The sequence below is a fragment of the Ambystoma mexicanum genome, chromosome 6p, assembly GCF_040938575.1.
Source record: "Ambystoma mexicanum isolate Mex_15411 chromosome 6p, UKY_AmexF1_1, whole genome shotgun sequence".
Lineage (NCBI taxonomy): Eukaryota > Metazoa > Chordata > Amphibia > Caudata > Ambystomatidae > Ambystoma > Ambystoma mexicanum.
In genome coordinates this window covers 1,200,240,249-1,200,259,862 of record NC_090935.1, presented here as the reverse complement: position 1 = coordinate 1,200,259,862, position 19,614 = coordinate 1,200,240,249, and the positions used below count along the sequence as shown (strand labels likewise).

General features: G+C 48.0%; 1 protein-coding gene across 3 annotated transcripts in view; it reads left to right on the top strand.

Moving 5' to 3' along the window:
- NAA35 (N-alpha-acetyltransferase 35, NatC auxiliary subunit) overlaps positions 1–19,029 on the top strand; it is a 1,572,250-nt gene extending 1,553,221 nt beyond the window's left edge. For all 3 annotated transcript variants that reach the window (XM_069625850.1, XM_069625849.1, XM_069625848.1), the window contains one exon: positions 18,267–19,029. In XM_069625850.1, coding sequence (XP_069481951.1) covers positions 18,267–18,326 — 60 coding nt within the window. In that variant the 3' untranslated portion in view covers positions 18,327–19,029. The remainder of the gene's footprint in view (positions 1–18,266) is intronic.
- Positions 19,030–19,614: the final 585 nt, after the last annotated feature.

The window sequence follows — 19,614 nt, the reverse complement described above, 5'->3', positions numbered from 1 at the left end:
AAAAGAAACTGAACTTTGAGTCTGGCTCCACCAGCAAACCGCAAACTGAAGCGAGCGGAGCAACGTCACCAACACACACTATGTCCCGGCCAGAAGAGCAATTTCCTAGCTTCGATATCAGGGAAATTCTGATGGACCTCAAAGCTGGAATTGACGACTTAGGCAGTAAACTCGATAACTTATCATCTAAAGTAGACCTGCTCCAACATCGCCTCGACAAACACGCCGATAGATTAGACACAGTCGAGCAACGAGTATCGGACCTGGACGACGGCACAACAGGCCTTAACGCAATAGTCACCGCCCTCGAGTCCCAGATGAAAGCAGTCTGCGCCAAGAATGAAGACTTAGAGGGTCGCTCACGAAGGAATAACATCCGAATCATCGGAGTCAGAGAACAGCAACTTCGAACGAAAATGGAGGACCATGTCGAACAGATCTGCATAGATCTCTTCGGGAAAGAACTTCTCTCCAAATTGTTTGTAGTTGAACGAGCCCACAGAATTCTGAACACCAGACCAATCCCAGGCGCAACTCCACGGCCGATCATTGCAAAACTATTAAACTATAAAGATAGAGATGCGATACTTACAGCAGCCAGAGAAAAAGGGAAACTGCAATACGACAGAGACCCAATCGAGTTCTTCCCTGATTTTTCCCCTACCGTTCAAACACTGAGGCGCTCCTTCACGACAGTAAAGAGAACACTGCAAGATAACCAGATACTTTACTCAATGCTCTACCCAGCAAAGCTTTGCATTCAACATGAAGGGAAAGCCCTCTTCTTCCACACACCCGAGGAAGCCAGCGACTACCTTGATCACGCCGGCTGCAGATCCGCCGCTAATAACCCCAGACCGCAGCGTGAACACCAAAGACGCAGAGATCCACCATAAGGTTCGACCCGGGCTCCTAAGGGAACAGGATTCATACCCCCGGCACCTATGCATAAACCTAATACCGCAGAGACTCACTCCCAGTGCGTTGGAGAGCCACCCGCCCCTCTCGGGAGGCACAAGTGCCCCAAGCACAGCAACCCTTATAGTTTAATTATGAAGAGGGAACCTCGCGGGTTGCCCGCGCGCGGGAGGGAAGTCACAGTTGCCACACCACCTCCAGTTGAGGTGCGCATCCTCACCTTCGTTTAGCCGTGAGGAGCGGCCAAGTTATGCGCCACCAGTTCCACGCCGTCCTCCGGCCCTGCATCCCCTTCGCTCTCCACCTCTCCGTCCATCCAACAATTCGCCTGGCAAGACCATAGAGAACAAAAAACGGATCAATATAGACCCTGAAACGTTCCATTCAAAATCATAACCTGGAACATAAGAGGAGGCAACATCCCATCTAAAACCAGGAAAATCCTCCAGTACCTTAGAAGAAACGAAGTCGACGTGGCCATGCTTCAAGAAACACACTTACTCCCAGGGAAGGATCATCAGTGGGCCAAGAGCTGGGGTTGCCATAGATACTTCTCCTCGTACTCATCTTACTCCAGAGGAGTCGCGATTTTAATACACAAGAAGACCAACTTCCGGCTTGTCCACACCACAAAAGACAACGAAGGGAGAACTCTCCTGGTGAGCGGCATTATAGCAGGCCAGAAAATCACCTTTGTTAACTCGTATGCACCAAACATAGACGGCCCCGACAGCTTCAGCTGGGTACTATCCCGTCTATCATCCCAAGAACCTGCGACCATAATCTGGGCCGGAGACATGAATACAGTGCTGGACCCGGTGAGAGACAGATCAAGAGCAACCCCACAACCACCATCCAAAGCCAGCCTCCAAATAAAAGAAATCTGCAAGGCATTCAATCTGACGGATGCCTGGAGAACGTCTAAAGGGGAGCTGCGTGAATACACTTTCCACTCTGCCGTACACAACTCGAGTTCCAGGATCGACTATCTGTTCACCTCCGTGAATTGCCCATGGACCAGCGGCCCATGCGTTAACCATCCAAGAACTCTCTCAGACCACTCCCCGGTAACTCTCGTTCTAAACCCAGCACACCCCAAACCCCCCCTACAAAGGTGGCGTTTCAAAACCGGCTCAATGCGGGATGAGGTATTCGCTGCCGAACTAAGAGAAGAGATTGCGTTGTTCCTCGAAGTTAACACTGGATCAGTGGCCTCACCCAGCACACTGTGGGAAACCCTAAAGTGTTTTGTCAGAGGGGTCTGCCATGCCAAAGAAAATGGCATACTGAAACTCATACGACGAGAGCTAACAACTTGTGAAGAGAAACTAAAACAACTTGAACTCCAGCGCTCCAACACAACCAACCCGAACATACCAGTCGCCCTGAGGGAAGAGCTGCAGAAATTCAGTAACGCAGCGGAGCGGGAAGTGAAATTTTTAAATCGCAACAGACTAGTCAGACAATACGGCGAAGGTCAAAAACCAGGCGCCGTCCTGGCAAACCTGGTCAAGGCACACAACAATCAGTCGCCAAAAGAAAGGATTCGGGCCAGGCATGGACACTTCGTCCACACCGATGAAGACATAGCGGAGGAATTCAGGCTCTTCTATCAGGACCTATACAGCAACAGTCACAACAGCGACCCGCAAGTCGCGTTGGAGTACCTCGAAGATGCAGAGTTGTACTGGGTCGAGCACTCCCTGCGGAAACCACTGAATGACCTAATCACTCAAGAGGAGATCACAGAAGCCATCAAAACCCTCCCTAGCTCAAAAGCTCCTGACCCAGACGGCCTAACAGGGGAATTTTACAAAGCCTTCGCCACCACCCTCGCCCCCCTTCTGGCGGCGGTGTATGCCGAGGCACTAGAAAAAGCAATACTTCCCCACTCCTCTCGTGAAGCCAATGTCATCCTGCTACACAAACCAGGCAAGCCACCGGAGGACTGTGCATCGTACAGGCCCATTTCCCTTCTCAATCTCGACAACAAAATACTTGCAAAGGTGCTTACCAACAGGCTACTACCGTTGATGCCCACCATCGTCCAGGCTGATCAGGCAGGCTTCATCCCAGGCCGCAACACGACCTTCGGCATCAGGAGGCTGTTCAGCATTATCGAAGCACTAGATACCTCAACTCAAGCAATAGCGGTCCTCCACGACGCAGAAAAGGCATTTGACTCGGTGGAATGGGCGTTTATGTTCGCTACACTCACCAGAATGGGCCTAGGAGCATGTTTTATCAAACTAGTATCGTTATTGTACAACGAGCCGCGCTCCAACATCATCATAGGTACGGCAAAATCGGCTCCAGTGATACTCCAGCGGGGCACCAGACAAGGCTGCCCACTCTCAGCATTGATCTTCGCCCTGGTGATGGAACCGCTGGCCTCCATCCTAAGAGAACACCGACAACGAAGAGGACTCGTTATTGCACCACACAAGCTCATCATATCCCTCTACGCGGACGACGTGGTTCTGTTTGTTCGAGATCCCGAGGAGAACCTGAACCCAGTCATGAGGGAAGTAATCAAATTTGGGACTGCCTCCGGACTAAAAATCAATCAATCAAAGTCCATAATATTCCCGCTGACCCCAGCCACCAAACCCTTCGAAGATGACTTCCATTTCACATGGAAAACGTCTAATGTTCGATACCTGGGAATCCAAATGTCCCTGAACTACCACGAGGTGTTCCGCGACATTTACGAAGAGGTGACCAAAGCCCTCCAGGGTAAAGTGACTAGATGGAAGACCCTACCACTAACGCTCTGGTGAAGAGTTTCCCTGGTCAAGATGGTGATCCTACCAAAATTACTCTACCTGTTCACCAACATTCCAATATTCCTTCCTCAATCTTATCTGAAGAGACTAAAAAGCATGGTCCTCGAACTACTATGGGCAGACAAACCGGCCAGAGTGGCGTATGCAACACTAACACTTCCAGTGGCGAGCGGTGGCCTCGCCCTCCCAGACCTGGAAAAGTACTTTTGGGAAGCGCAAGCGCAATTTCTCATTCACTGGTATGCCTCCCACATAATCAGACCCCACGTTCAGGTGGAAAGGGCGCTAGCAACTCCGAACCTGTTAACCGCAGTCATCTTCAGTCAAATTCCCGTCCCCAACTCCACTATGAACGTAATGCTGTCAACATATAGAGTTTGGCTGAAACTGGCCCAAAGGTACGGTGTAAAAACGAGATACTCTCCCCTGTTGCCTGTTAAATTCATTCCAGGAGTTCCGCTCACGTCGGAAAAAGTATTTCATCAGTGGGCCGACAAACTGAAAATTGTGTCTCTGGGGGATCTCTTCACAGAGGACGGCTTTATAACGCCGTAACAAGCAAAATCAAAAGGCGGTAACACAGAACTCGATGTATTCCTCTATTTCAGGACCCGATACACGTTTCAAGCGCTCCTACCAGACTTCCCTCGTCAGCCACAGACCTGGCAATTACTACACAACGCCATTCAAGCACAAGGTGAAGGCAAGCTAGTGTCACAAATCTACAGAGCTATTGTCACTGAAACATCACCTAAACTCTTCCAAGCAAAGATCAGATGGGAAAGGTCCCTGCACAGTACAATATCCGAGGAGGACTGGACCTGCATCCTGAAGCAGACTCAAAAAATCGCCCTCAACTCACGCTTTAAACTAATCCATTTTAACTTTCTACACCAGACCTATTACACACCAGCGAAAGCAAACAAGCACCGCCCTGAAACAGCCGCTAAATGTGAAAGATGTGGAGAACATTCAGCAGACTTCGTCCATTTGGCATGGGATTGCCCCGAAATAACACCGTTCTGGAACTGGGTCTTGGAGACAACGGCAGCAATAGTGGGAGAGGCGATACAACCAAGCCAGACAGCGGCCTTGTTGGGCATGACTAGGCGTCTCTCTGCCCCGACAAGGAAACTGACGGGTCTTCTGCTGACACTGGCCAGGAGGAGAGTGGCCATGTCCTGGGGCCGAGGCCCCCCCTCCCATCGTTTATCGCCTGGCGCAAAGACATCCTTTATTGCCAGGATGTAGAAACAGACTTTGTCAAACAACTTCCCCTGCATGCCCGACCTCCAGACATCTGGGGTCCGCTGATATCATTTTTGCTAAAAGAATCAGAAGAGGACTCGACCAACCAACCAGATGCCGCAGACACAGAAGAAAAGTCACAGTGAAGGCACAGAATTAACAGCACCAGCTCCATGCTAGATCGACTTGGAATCAGGACGGCACAAACTGTTGAACTATGGGCCGAACCGGGGGTGGGGGGAGAGGGAGGGGTGGAGGATGGGTGGTGGGACACGGCGCAGAGTTAAGTCCACCCTAATGTGGGTGTGTTTTTGTTCTTATGTCTTTATAGAATAACAAAAAAAACAAAAATAAAGGTTTTTAAAAAAAAAAAAGTCCTACCTTTTGGACTTTCTTCAGCACCCAGGATTTTCACCAACATTTTAGCATTGGTGGTGGCTTGCCTCAGAAGGGAAGGCATTCAACTGGCTTGTCCGAGCCTGCTCCCAAGTACTACCGTTGGCACACATGTATCGAATTTGCAGCATGTGGCACAGCTTAAGCTTCTCCCTGAACTTCAAGAAATGTCAGGTTTTGCCATCCCAGTCCCTCTGATTTATCAGAGCGGTCTTGGGTGGACACTCACCTGGCCAGGGATTCCCGCCCAAGGACATAGTGGCGAGCATCATCAAGATGGTCCATGTTTACCTGCAACAGACAAAAGTTCCCACCTAGGATTTTCTGTGCTTGCTGTGTCTTATGGCCTCCTGCATTCTTGTAGTGCCAGAGGCCCAGCTTCGCATGAGGTCGCTGCAGTGGCTTCTGAGCTTGCAGTGGTCACCAAATCCGAGATGAAAATTCTGACCACCTGCTGGTTTGAGAGAGTGTCCAGAGACCTGCAATGTTGCTCTGTGAAGGGCAAATTCTTGAAGGGTTCATTGTTTCCTCAACCTTGGCCACAAGTGACTCTAATCACAGATGCATGCCTGAAGGGCTGTGGCGCTCACCTCCAGACCTTGCAGTGAGCAAACTGTGGTCCCCCATCAGAGTGCCGAGAGCACATCGGTCTGCTGGAGCTGAGAGAGATAAGGCAGCAAGACAATGTTGATTCTGACAGATAACACTGTAACCATGCATTACCTCAACAACCAAGGTGGCGTGGGTTCCTTACCAATGTGCAGAGAAGCAATGTGATAGTGGTTCTAGGCTCTGGAGAGCGTGTCTCTGCAGCCCACCTGGACAAAAAGGGGAATGTGCTGGCAGATGCACTGAGCAGACATTCTTCCATCTCCCACGAATGGGAGCCCTGCCAGGAAGTTCTGGCAGAGATTTTCTCCCATTGGTGTGCTCCTCCAGTGTGCCTCTTCTCTTCCAGTGTGAACAGGAAGTGCAAGTGGTTCTGCTCCAATGAGTTCCTTCGTCGGGGAGCTTTGTGGGGGGACGCCCTGACAGTCCAGTGGGACTTCGACTTGCTCTATTCGTTCCCGCCGATCCTGTCATAGCGTTGGTTCTCAGGAGACCATGTCTGTTCCGGTTCACAATGATCTTGATTGCTCCAGACTGGGCCTGCTGAACATGGCACCCAGAGTTACTGGACATGGCCACCTGCCCTTCTTTGCTTTGACCATAGAGCATTGACCTCCTCTCCCACACGGAGATAGCTGGGGTTCCTGCACTGAACCTCTGCAGCTGCTGAAAGGCTACGTTATAAGGAATGTGATCTGTCAAAAGACGTTCTGGACATACTCCTCTCTACTAGAAGGTCCACCACCAAGTCCATCTATACTTACATAGGGTATACGTTTTCGGCTTGGTGCCGGAAGAGGGATCTACAGCCTTTTACTTGCTCTGCACCCTCAGTGTTTGAATTTCTTCTGTCTTTGGCTCAGATTGCCATGGTGAAGGGGAGGTCTTGCAGCCATTTCCGTCTTCGAGGACCCGAGAGCAAGGCTCCTTTTTCACAATCCCCACCACCATCATTCGAGGGGTCTTTCTGATATGTTTACCCAATGCCAAGTTTGTTGTCGCAGTGTGCGAATTGCATTTTGTGTTAAACATTTTTTAGACACTTTGTCTTTTCAACAATACAAAATGCAAAAAAGAAACCGGAACGGAAACACAAAAACATGAAACCACAAAAACGGAAAACTCTGGATCAAGGGGGGAGTGTCATAGCAGCGCGGGCATAATACAATCAAGGGTATCATTAATTTATGTACATACAAAGATAGTAATTTGAGGGCTATCATTTACAATATAAGTAGAACCCAAGTAGCTATATAAACAAAAATGACCTAACATTTGCAGCCTAATAGACCGGAGGGGCTATTTCTCATTGTACTCATGTAGAGGAAGCCAAGTTACGACATATCTAGTTAAACAGCCTTGGGAGATGGCACACACATTCTTTCCACTGAAGCCATCTCCCATATCTCGTTCCACTATGCATTTATTAGCGGACCCTCTGCCATCTTCCAGCTTCTAGTCAAAGCATTGCGCTCAGCCTACAGGTGGATGATCAACGCCGCCCTGGTGCCCCACAAAGGGTAGATGGATTCCACTGGTGCCCCGAGCAGGATCACCATGAGATCCTCGGGCAGAAGTGAGCCTATGATATCCCTGATTAAAGATAGAACCTCTTTCCAAAACTGTTGAAGCTTATCACAGTGCCACCAAAGATGAAGGAAATCCCCATGCTGGCTGCAGTTCCTCAAACAATACGGAGAGATGGAACTATTTGTTTAAAGTCGTGTCTGGTACATGTACTAACGAAACAGTACTTTATAGGCATTCTCCATGTTTGTGATATTACAATATGAGGTGCCAGCCTTTGCCCAGATTCTCCCTCAAGAGTCCTCTATAGAGCAGCCCGGGTCTCTTTCCCACTGCAACATATACGATAGTAGGGTAGAGGAGTCAGATAGTCCAACAACTTATACAGTCTAGAAATGTTGTGTTTGGTAAGAACCTCCTGGACTGTGAGCCCGAACACGTTAAGTGGGTGCATACCAGCAACAAGCATCTTCGGAATACAGGTCCAATGCCGAAGTTGGCAATATGTGAAGCGTTCAGATTCAGGTACTGCCAAGATTTCTTTACAACTTTCAAAGGTAAGTGGGGAATTTGCACTATGTAGCTGATTCAGGGGTTAATGGGCCACTGCCATTAGGAACATTCCACACTGTAACCCTATAGGTCAGAGATACAGCAGTTGAAGGCAGGAGCGCTTACACTTCTGTAAACGCTTTTAAGATGTGGTAGACCCAGCAAAGAGTTCTTAGTTAAAGATGGCTCAACGTCCACCCAGAGGGCTCTGTCAGTGTTAACCGGCCAGGCCATCAGCTGTGTTGCATTGGCTGCCACGACAGTTCTCCAGGATGGGGAGAACCAAAAAACAGCTATGTTTGTTGGGGTGTAACGCTTGCTTGCTAACCAGGGTCTTTCTGATGGACCACACGAACTTCATGAACTTTTGGTGAAAAGATTGCAAGGAAGAGCGCAGAATCAAAACCGGGAAGGCAAGGGCATGATGGAGCAGCCTGGGGAGAATGTTCATTTGTACGGCTGTTATATGGCTCAGCCAGGAGATCTCCTGATCCACTCACCTTTACAGGTCAGCACTCAAGGTTTTAAAGAGGTTCAGGAAGGTAAGTCCGGCATAAACTGGCATAGGTCGGCATTAGCTTAATACCGAGATAATCAAGGGTACTATGATTCCAGTGGAAGGGGAATGCCTGCTGAATTCTGGACATATTGTCAGGAGATTCAAGGTATTCAATCCCATGGATTTGTCATAATCAATTAGACAACTAGAACCTTGTTCAAATCATTTGAGTTCAGTCATAAGGGCCAGGAGCAATGATTGGGTGTGAGACAACGTCAACAGGACATCATCTGCATAGAGAGCCAGCTTGGGTTCAGTCCCACCCACCAAAATAACTCTGATCGTGGATTAGATTGGATCCGGATCGCCATGGGTTTGTGATTAAAGCAAATATCAGAGGAGCTAAAGGTTAGCCCTCCGGAGATTCCCTAGAAATCGATATAGATCGTGAATTGTGACCAATAAAACAGATCCTAGTCTTAACAAGACATAACACACAGGGCGCTCGATTTGAGCCCCTTCATTCTGGTTTGATAAGATTGCTCACCCTTAAGATGATTTTCCTAGTCGCCATCACTTCCGCTAGACGGTTGAGTGAGCTCAGGATGTTGTCAGTTACCCCTCCCTACTTGGTTTACTCCAGGGAAAAGGCAACATTGAGAGTTGGACCTCCTTCCTTTCAAAGGTGATCTCTGACTTCATCTCTCTCAAAAGATACATCTTCCTGTCTTCTTTCCTCCACCTCATCCTTTCAAGGCAGAGGAGGAGCGTTTCCATCATCTAGATCCGGTGTTGTCCCTCAAGTTCTAGCCATAACAGATGACCAGCTTATCATTGGTGAAGCCAGTGCACGAGTTGGTAGGGTTGTGACGAAACCGACCTTGTCTCAATGGATCATTCTCAATTCTGGGAATACTATGATTTGGCTGGCAGAGAGGTCTCTGTGGGTTTCAGGGCTTACTCCACCAGAGGGTTGGCCACCACCTCGGCTCTGCAACGTAGAGCCCCGCAATTGGATATTTGACAAGCAGCTACATGGTTTTCTATGCACACATTTGCTAAGCATTACTGCTTGGATTATATGACTGGTCGGTGCGCTTGTTTAGTCAGTGCTGTAGGTGGTGTCCTTGCTACCCTCCCTTCTCCTGATAGTTGGGCTGCTTTGTATCAAATATGAAGCATCCATGAAAGGAAGGAGTCCAGTAGATGAACACATTTCTTACCTCTGTTATGTTCTTTTTGATGGATGTGCCTCCCATGGATTCCTCATCACCCCCACTACCTGCCCTCTTGACAATTAACTAGTACCCCATGGTTCGCGGTCTCTGTGTCGTAGCGCTAGAGGAAAAAGCGTGGAACTGATGGCATAGGGCCTCTATATATACTGGCCCAATGTCATGTCTGGCATGTAGAGGTGTCTGTCGGAGCCGTGCTGTGCCCCTTGGCAGCAGAAAGGTTTCCGAAGAGCAGCTGCACTGGGAGATGGAAATCAAAGCTGAGAGGAGGGTGGCTTGGAGCCATGGCGGACGACATGGAACTCTGAGAGCTCCTGGCCTGAGCCCGTAGCCGATGAGACAACATCAGTGAAATTGTACGATTCAGGGCAAAAATCAAACAATTCAGCAAGCGATATGATGGCTCACAAACTGACAAAATCTTAGCTTGCTTCATGCCCCGGAATGGTCTAACTCGGCAACAACATTAATCCGCTGCACTCCCACTGGAGTGAATAAAATGGCAGACAAGGACCTATATCTCCAAAGTTCCGACACAAAGGTGGCGTTTCAAATGGCATGAGCCGCTGGCCGCGGTCCAAGGAAGGTTGGGGGAGTCTACTGCATAAGCGGCAGCATTTGAGGGGGAGCGTCACACCTGACTGCACCAGCGTTATGAGGCAATTCCCCCAGGAAGAACCAGCGTCCTCTGACCCACGTCTTCGACCTGCCTCACACCCAGTAGCACCCTTGAGGTCGCTTTGGCGGTCCTGGCCATGGGGGACCATGGAAGTGGCATGCGAGCCTGCATCTGGATGGGAGAACAAAGCTCCCCACTGCCATCCGGTAGGAGAAGCGGCCTCTCGCACATAAGGCAGCAGTTCAGCAGCTCCCGGAGCTACGCTCTACACCATTCTGACTGGTGAGTCCCCCAGCGGCGCCCCCCAACAAACAAAACCGGCAAATACCTACAAAGGAGAGCGATCCATACTCCTGGGCCCCCCATGATCCAACAGGGAGTCACAGAGGCACACGAATAGCCCTAAATTGAGGCCTGCAGAAAAACAACCCCTGACCTGAACGTGGAACGCCCCCTCACCAACACCTCAAGGGACCCAGCATCTCAGAGTGCAACAAGATGGGAGGGACATTCAACATCTGTTAATTGGAGTCTAGTGGGCACGCCTGGGCCCAGTGAGGAGCAGTCAAAGGTGGAACCCCTCACATCCCTAAGGGTAACGGGAGGAGGAGGAACGTGGAGGCACTGATCCACCCAGACAACTTAGATTAATTATTCAAACTATGCTGATGACACGCAGGTTGTCCAGGAACGTACATGTTCCTATGAGGCAGATGCCTGCACTGTTGGTCTCCTGAGCCTTTGATGCCATTAAGGCCTGGATGACAGATAACTTCATAGCTCTTAACGACAAAAAACAGATTTTGATTGTTGGCAGTGTGGCCAAGCTCTTGGCCCTCGATTTGGAGCCTTTCAAGTCGGAGGGACCACTGTCCAGGGGTCCAGCCAAGTCAAGACGCTAGGAGTAGTCTTTGACGACAACCTCAACTTTGACAAACATGTTGCACACATAAGCTCTAGCTGTACCTATACTAGCCATCTGTTATGGCAGATTAGACCATATCTCTCAGAAGCAAATCGAGCCTTAATAGCCACTGTAGCTATTAACTCAAAGTTGGATTACTGCAATGGATTATTGGCAGTTACCACAACAACAAACCTAAAGAAATTGCAAACTATCCAAAATGGAGCAGTTAGGGCTGTCTGCGGTATAGGGCACAGAGATCATGTGACTAATACCCAGAGGAAACTGCATTGGCTCCCTGTTTCTCAAAGGATCCTGTTCAAGGCCTACTGTCTGGTCTATAAGTGCCTTGCTTGTACTGCACATTTGTACCTACAAGATCGCATTAAAAAAAGGGCCCTTAGACAAACCCCTCGATCTAATGAAAAGGACCTTCTGCAACAACCACGCTTTAGACTGAAGACATACAGGGACCTCAGCTTCAGTGTGTGGGGTCCTAAGTCCTGGAACAACCTTCCTCGATCTTTTAGGCAGTTGCTGTCTTATGCCCTATTTAGACAGTCCATTAAAACCAGCCGGTTTGATGGAGAAGGTGTTTAGTACACGCCCTCTGACCCATCTATTGGAACCAGGGATCTAACCGCATCTTGATCCATGTTATTCTTATATGCTTACTGTTTTATCTGTACTGTCTGTTAGCGCTCTGAGGCATGCGGGCGAGTTAGCACTTTACAAAAACTAAATAGAATAGAATAGACCAGACCTGGCAAGAGCCTTTGCAACAGGGAGAACAGCACCAGCGGACCCAAATAAAAAGCACAGACTCAGACAGACAAAACCTGAGTCCTACACAGGAAGCTCCAACACACAGACATATGGGTGATACAACTATACATCCCAGGGCTAGCCACGGCTGAGAGACCTGGTCAGGTGCACTCCCTGACTCTGCACCATCGCGAAGCACACTGCAGTCGGAAGGCCCAACCCCCAAAAGCCTGAAAGGGAAAATGGCAAAACTAAAATGCCGAAGCAAATGGGCATCTCCGCTCTGCTAGCAGCCCCCACCATGGAAAGAACGAAGAGGGGAATGAACAGAGCGAGTGAACCATGGAGGAGACCCAGAGTCCACAAACACCGCTCCCACGCAAGTAGTGACTAAAACAGCGGCTAAATTACCAAAGAGTACCAAAAGGGCACAGAGGAAGTAATGAGGAAAATCACAACCCTAAACAGACGCATACAAGAGGTTGAAATCAGAACTGCAGAAATCGAAACTACACTATGCGACCAAAACTTCAAAATAGGGGAAGGAGCAGAATTGCTGCGTTGGAAGCTAGATGCGAGTTCCTAGAACTTAAACAAGAGGATGCATAGAATCGCTCCCGGCGAAACAACATCCGTCTACGGGGCATCCCAAATTCAGTCTTGGATGCTGAACTAGGCGACTTCACACAGGAACTATTCCGCCTCATCCTGACTCTACCAGATAGCGCCCCACTCAAACTTGACAGAGTACACAGGACCAGATCGAAACAAGGCCCCTCTACCCCCCCTCCGGACATTTTGGCGAGAGTGCACATCTACAGCGTTAAGGAGGAAATAATGCAGGAAGCACGAAACTTAGCGTGTATCCATTTTAGGGGTGCTTACATTACATTGTACGAAGACTTAGCAGCAACTACACTCCTGAAGAGGAAAGCCCTGAAACCATTAACAGAATGGCTGCAGGAAAATAAAGTGCTGTACCGATGGGGGTTCCCCACTGCACTGAACTTCACCTGGGAGGGCAATGCGTGGCAAATCCGAACCCTGAAGGAGGCAGAAAATATCTTAAACCCTGCGATGGAAGGCGAAAAGGACGCAACGAGTAAAGAATCTACGTTAAGGAACGCAAAAACCTGGACCTGGGTGGACCGAAAGCGCAGGATAAAAGGCCAGCCACAAATAAATAAAAGGAGCGACAAAGATCGAATGAGGGAGCGCCTCGGAGCACATCCAAAACCCAAAACTGAAGCCGAAAGCCTAAACGGCCAGCAAATCCCGCAACCACTAACCTAGAGGCCTCCCGCCAGCCAGGGATCTGACTACCCATCATGTAATTCATTGCTGCTGAATCACTGGGGCAAAACGCATAAGTGGGGGGGGGAGGCAACAAGTGAAGAATGCTGAGATGAACATCCAATGAAACTCGGACTAAAACGGAATGCAAGTATAAGATTTCACCTTTTAAGTTTACAAGAGACCCGGTTGGCCCCTAACAAGGTTGGTTATGCGGGCCTGGCTGGTTGCCCAGATGTTCGTGGGCTTGGACCAAGAACCCATTCTACAAGGGGGGAGTACAGAGGGGAGAAAAGTTGGGGGAAAAGGGAGTTCAAGAGGAGGGTCTGAAACAAACAGTATTAACAGAGTATTACCTAACAGGCGAAACTATAGAATAAGCACCGGGAGCAACTTCACGTACACTGCGGGGGATATGCATATAGCAAGTGGGCAACAAAGCATGAACACTAATAGCAGATATGACGACTAACACAAGCAAAGAACTACACATAGTAACATGGAACGGGCAGGGCCTCAACTTTTCAGGGAAGAGAAAGTGGCGCGCAGACTACCCCAGCTCTCCATGGACATAGTATGTTTACAGGAAACTCGCCTCCTGGAGGCGGTTGAGAAAAGAATTAAATGTAACCGATACTCTGGGCGATACTTCGCCACAGCAGGGGAGAAGAGGGGTGTAGCCTTGTACTGAGTCGGGAGGTTCCACTCACACGTGTCACAGTAAAGAGAGATCCAGCGGGAAGGGCTTCTCATTGAACAACCAGTAACGGTGGCTTCGATCTACTGCCAGAACAATGCCCAAGACCGGTTCCTTCGCCACATTCTCCCCATTATAACCGCATTCACAGAAGGCCACCTCTTGATCGGAAGCGATTTCAATCTTGTCCCAGACCCACAAAATGACAAAACGCTGCCACCTACCATGGAAGACTTCTCCCTAAACAATAGGATTCGCCGAATTCATGAGGGAAACTGGTACAGTGGACACCTGGAGACTAGCGAATGAGGGAATACACAATTACACATTCTACTCACACGTCCATATGGGCCTTTCCAGAATAGACCTATTGCTGATAAGTGTACTCTTCCCATGTATCGAGGAGGTCCAAATTCATCCCAGAGCACTATCCGATCACGCACCCGTAACAGCGCGCGTGTAGGTGCAGGGCCTCCGAGACGCCCCTCAAAGGAACTGGAAGCTAATACTGCAAGGGGATGTCCCAAGGCAATAGTCTGGGACGCAATTAAACCGGTGGTATGGGGGGGGTCCTAATCAACTGTACTACGGCGCCAAGAAAAAGTGGGCAATTGCAACAGGCTAGACTACAGAAGAGTACCGGAGCTGGAAAAAAACTTTAAACACCACCAAACCACAAAAGTAGGCAGGGAGCTTAGAAAACCAAAAGCCACTTTAGAAATGCACCTAGCCAATGTATCCACGCGAGCATTAGCATGCACCATGCAATACTACTATATAAATAGCAATAAAGCAAACCATCTACTAATTAGCAAACTAAGAAAGCTAAATACCCCTAATAATGTCCAAAAGCTTAGAGACCCAGGTGAAAGGACCTGGTACACGGAGAGAGACAAGATGGAGGCAATGGTAGGCTACCACACAGAGATCATGTCAGGGCCCCCACCAACAAAAGCAGCACAATTCAGCTATCTGCAGGCCACCCAAAAGAAAGAGCAGTTTACCCCAACTAGATTCCCTGGCGCTCCCGGTCACAGCAGAGGAGGTAGCTGAAACAATAAAAATCCTGAAAAACACAGCCCCACGCCCGACAGGCTCCAACAGAATTTTTCAAAAATGTGCCCACATTCTAGCCCGCCAACTCGCATGGCTTTTTAATTCATCCCTGACCACTGGCAGCATTACTCCCTCAATGGAAGAGTCACTGACAGTGCTCATCCCAAAGCCGGGCAAGGATCCAGAGCAATATGCATCATACAGGCCCATCACACTAATGAATAATGACGCTAAAATGTTCTCAAATACTGGCATGCAGACTGGCAAGTGTCCTCCCCGAGCTAATCCATCCAGACCACACAGGGTTTATCCTGGGGCGCATCACGCAGGACAACATTAGATGTACGCAAAACCTAATAGAAAGTGCAACCAGGAGGGTGTGGGGGTGCGGGTGCAACTAGCCGTTATCTCGCTTGATGCACGTAAGGCTTTCGACCTGCTATGCTGGGGATACATAAAGGAAGCATTAGCCCACTTTGGGCTCAGCCCGAGGTTCACAAAATGGGCCCTAGCCAACTATCAGCACCCCACTACCTCCCTGAGAATAAATTGCACCAGATCACCCAAAATTGTCATCACCAGAGGCACACGCCAAAGATTCCTGCTCTCACCACTGATATTTGTGCTCTCCATGGAACCATTCACGACGAGAATCAGAGAAAAGTCGGGCATGCAGGGACTAAAAGTGGGAGACAGGCCCTATAAGGCGGCCATGTACTTGGACGATGTTATTCTAACCTTAACCCGGGTCGATGGCTCGTTAGAAGCCCTCTGGTACGAGATAGAAGCATTTGGCAAGGCATTAGGGTTTAGGGTTAACTACGCTAAATCAATAGCCTTAAGCATCAGTATCCCACAAAAGCATAGAGAAACATTGGCCACCCAACACCCCATTCCATGGGCTAAATCCCAAATTAACTACCTAGGTGTACTGATCCCAAACAAAATAGAGCGGACATATCGATTCAATTTCCCGCAACTGTTCAGGAAAATGCGCAGAGACCTAGAGCGCTGGCATAAACAAGAGGTGTAATGGCTAGGGTGAATCACGGCCCTGAAAATGAACCTGGCCCCAAGATTAATCTATCATTGCTTAGCCCTCCCAATCATGATCCCAGAGAACGACTTACAAAAGCTGCAAATAAAATAATTGAAATATGTCTGGGGTGGGAAAAAACCTCAGATAGCTAAGCAAATCATGCTCTGGAGCACAAACACTTGCGGCCTGGGGGTACCGGACATTTCCAGGTATTGCCTCGCAGCGCAGCTCTCTCACGCCTTTGTGTGGCATGCCACCGCCAAATCAACCTCGCTGGAAAGATTTAGAGGAAACGTGGAGCCAAGTACCGCTTGCATCACTCCCACATATTGCAACACCCCGGGGTCCTTAAACACCGGCCCACTAACATCCACCAGAAATACAATAGAAAGCTGGAAGAAAGCAGCTCGAAAAAAATGGGGCTGCAAAAGAACTCTGGGACCCCTGTCCCTGTTCTGGAATAATCTCGATTTCACCCCTGGGGTTCCCTTGGGAGGCTTCACCAAATGGAGGGAAGGGGGGGCTAAATCAGGTGGCAGATTTCTTCACTGGTGGGACTCCACTAACTTTTGAAGAGTGCAAAACGAAATTTCGGGTACTAGAATCTGAAAAATTCTGCTATGCGCAATTTAGGCACTGGATGTCTCAAATCAACACAAGCACACAGGGGTAGAGATCTAACAGCATTAGAAAATGCCCTAACAGCACCAGCCCCCAAAGGGAAAATAGCAACCTTATATAAACTACTGGACAAATTCGACCCTAGCAAAAAAGAAAGCTATATGCTCAAGTGGGAGAGGGATTTGGGGCGGGAGCTAGATCCAGAGGACTGGGGTGGATCTGGTTCCGAATACACAAAGCTCTGTGTGTCACGAACAAGGAGGGGGCAGTAAAAGTGTGTTATAGGTGGTACCTAACCCCGGAAATGCTAAACAAAAGTAACTCAGTGATACCGCCACAGTGTTGGAGGGGCTGCTGAACCACGGGCACACTGTTTCACCTACTATGGACATGCCCGAAATCAACCCGATTCTGTAAAGGGGTACTGGAGCAGATCCGACAAATAACTGGCTTAACAATCCCATGGGGCCAGGGGATAGTTCTGTTGGCAGATACGGGCACAGGAGAATTCCCGCTGACAGGCCAACTAGCGCACCTTTGCACACAACAGCTCACAGCAGCCAAAATTACCATAGCTAGGCTATAGAAACAACCCGAGGGCTCAGCGCTCCCTATGTGGTGGACGAAATGCTGGGACACAATAGTCGCGGAGAAAAAAAACACTGCCTCCTGCATGGGAAACATGAGCGGATACTACAGCACTTGGTCACCCTTCCTAGACTATGCGGAACAATTCCTGGGTATAGTGCGCCAAACCCCTGCATGCCGATGGTTCGCGAAGCACAACTATAGGCCATCCCCAGGCCTGACTAACAACAAGGCCTTGATTATTATGATACCCCGCAGTCGACATTACACGAAACTCACAGCAAACCACGATGGCTTGCACCTTGAAATTTTACAACAAAGATGAGGAGCGCCCGACCACCCCTAAAACGACATGACAACCCGTACGCATGTTGATTGTTGCACCTGCTGTGACCCCCCACCCCACATTTCTTTTCATTTGTGTTTAACAGTCTGTTACACTGTATGTTATTGAACCATGCTAGTAAAAAGAAATGTTGCAAAAAAAAATGAGGAATCCGTGGGGGCACGTCCATCAGAAAGAGCAGTACGAGTAAGTAATTTGTTCATTACAGCGATCCCTTCTATGCATATACTTACAGTAGGTCCTTGGCATTTGTTGGGATTTGGGAAGCTTATATCGGATGTCTGTGAGGCAGGTGTTTAGAAACTATAGGCTAATATAGAAAGGTTCTCTTCCAACAACCGATTCAACGTTTAGAATAATCAGTGCCAAAGGTTAAGATTTCTTTTGTTGGTTTGCATTATTTCCAAAATATGTAAACCTTTTTTAAGCAAAACATACCATTACATGCCATAAATTATGCTATCGGATTGTGCTTATTGGAGAGGATACACTAGCTAATACAGTATTCGGTCGAATTAATTGTATTTTTTTTAAATGAAACTACATTTCACTTTGTGTTTTTCTCTAGGTTCCTCCGGAATTCGACTTCACTATTCACAAATATTTTCCAGTTGTGAAACTTGTTTGAAAGAAATCCTGCAGACTAATTTGGAGCTTTGAACTTGGACCACATTGTTTTAAAATTCAATTCGGCCTCTCTCGTGCGAAACCAAATGGCTTCAATAGAGAAACTGTTAATAATGATCTGGCCTTTTTTAGTTTTCCCAGTACCTGCTTTAGAAAGGCCAGTTTATATGTGGTGCCTGTAAACAATGTTGGCATTGTGCTGTCCTAAGTAATTTTTATAAAATTCTTGCTTGGACAAGATCAATTGATTAAAGACGTTTAAAGCATCCCTCGTTGAACTGTTTGGAAAACCAGGAGCATGGCACAGGAGATGCAATTTACAGAGGTTATTCTGAAGACCTGCTTTTCTAGTCCGCAGAAGGTCTAGTTAAAGTAATAAAGGAAGAGGCTGTGCGTCTGTAACTCTCATGTTGCTATATTTATAACCCCAGTCATTTCGGAAGAGCAGCCTATCAGTGAACTGTAACGGAAGGAACTTTCTAAAGAAAGCTTGCTGTTTCTGTGACCATACTCTACTCAACTGTGGAAATGCAAAACAGACTTTCTCTCTTATTCGGTTAATGTCCAATCCATTTACTGCATGCAAGTAAATAGTCCATGTGTATGAACTCCACATTGGAACATTTGCTGCTGAAAAATTCAAATAGTAAAATATTTTTGAAGTATTTGTACACACTTGAGCAATAAATGTTTTAAGAACAAAACATGTATGTATGTTTGCTTTTTTAAATGTCCTGACAGACAGACAGAAATGTCTCGCCTTGTAAAAATATGATTTGCTCTAGGGTAGGCATCAGAATGTGCATATCATAGATACCCCCATGTGCGTATTAGTTTAAATTCATTTGGTAAATGGGTCTTTCTAGTCATTGTAATTCAAAATCTGTATTGATATATTTGCACTTTGTGATTAATGCCTGGAAGAGGCCAACACTCCACTTTGCCAGTGTAATAGAAAGAAAGAACAAAGCTCAGAAGAGTCCCTAATGACAGGTCTTTTTTCCCCTTATTTTTATTTATTGAATTTATACCACGGTTTTGTCAAAGCACTTTTACAAAAAGAGGAGAGCGGTACATTTTAGCAAAGCAAGTTTGGGCACAAAAATTCATACGATTATGAAGCAGAAAGTAAGGACAGAAGATGTGCCTTGAGACTGGTACGGAAAATGTGATGAGTAGAGGAAGTAGGGAATTCCAATGAAATGGAGCAAGAAAAGAAAGAGCGAAAATGCGATGAAGCACAATGGGGTTTAGGGGACAACAAGACGAACAGTAGACTGGGAGCGCAG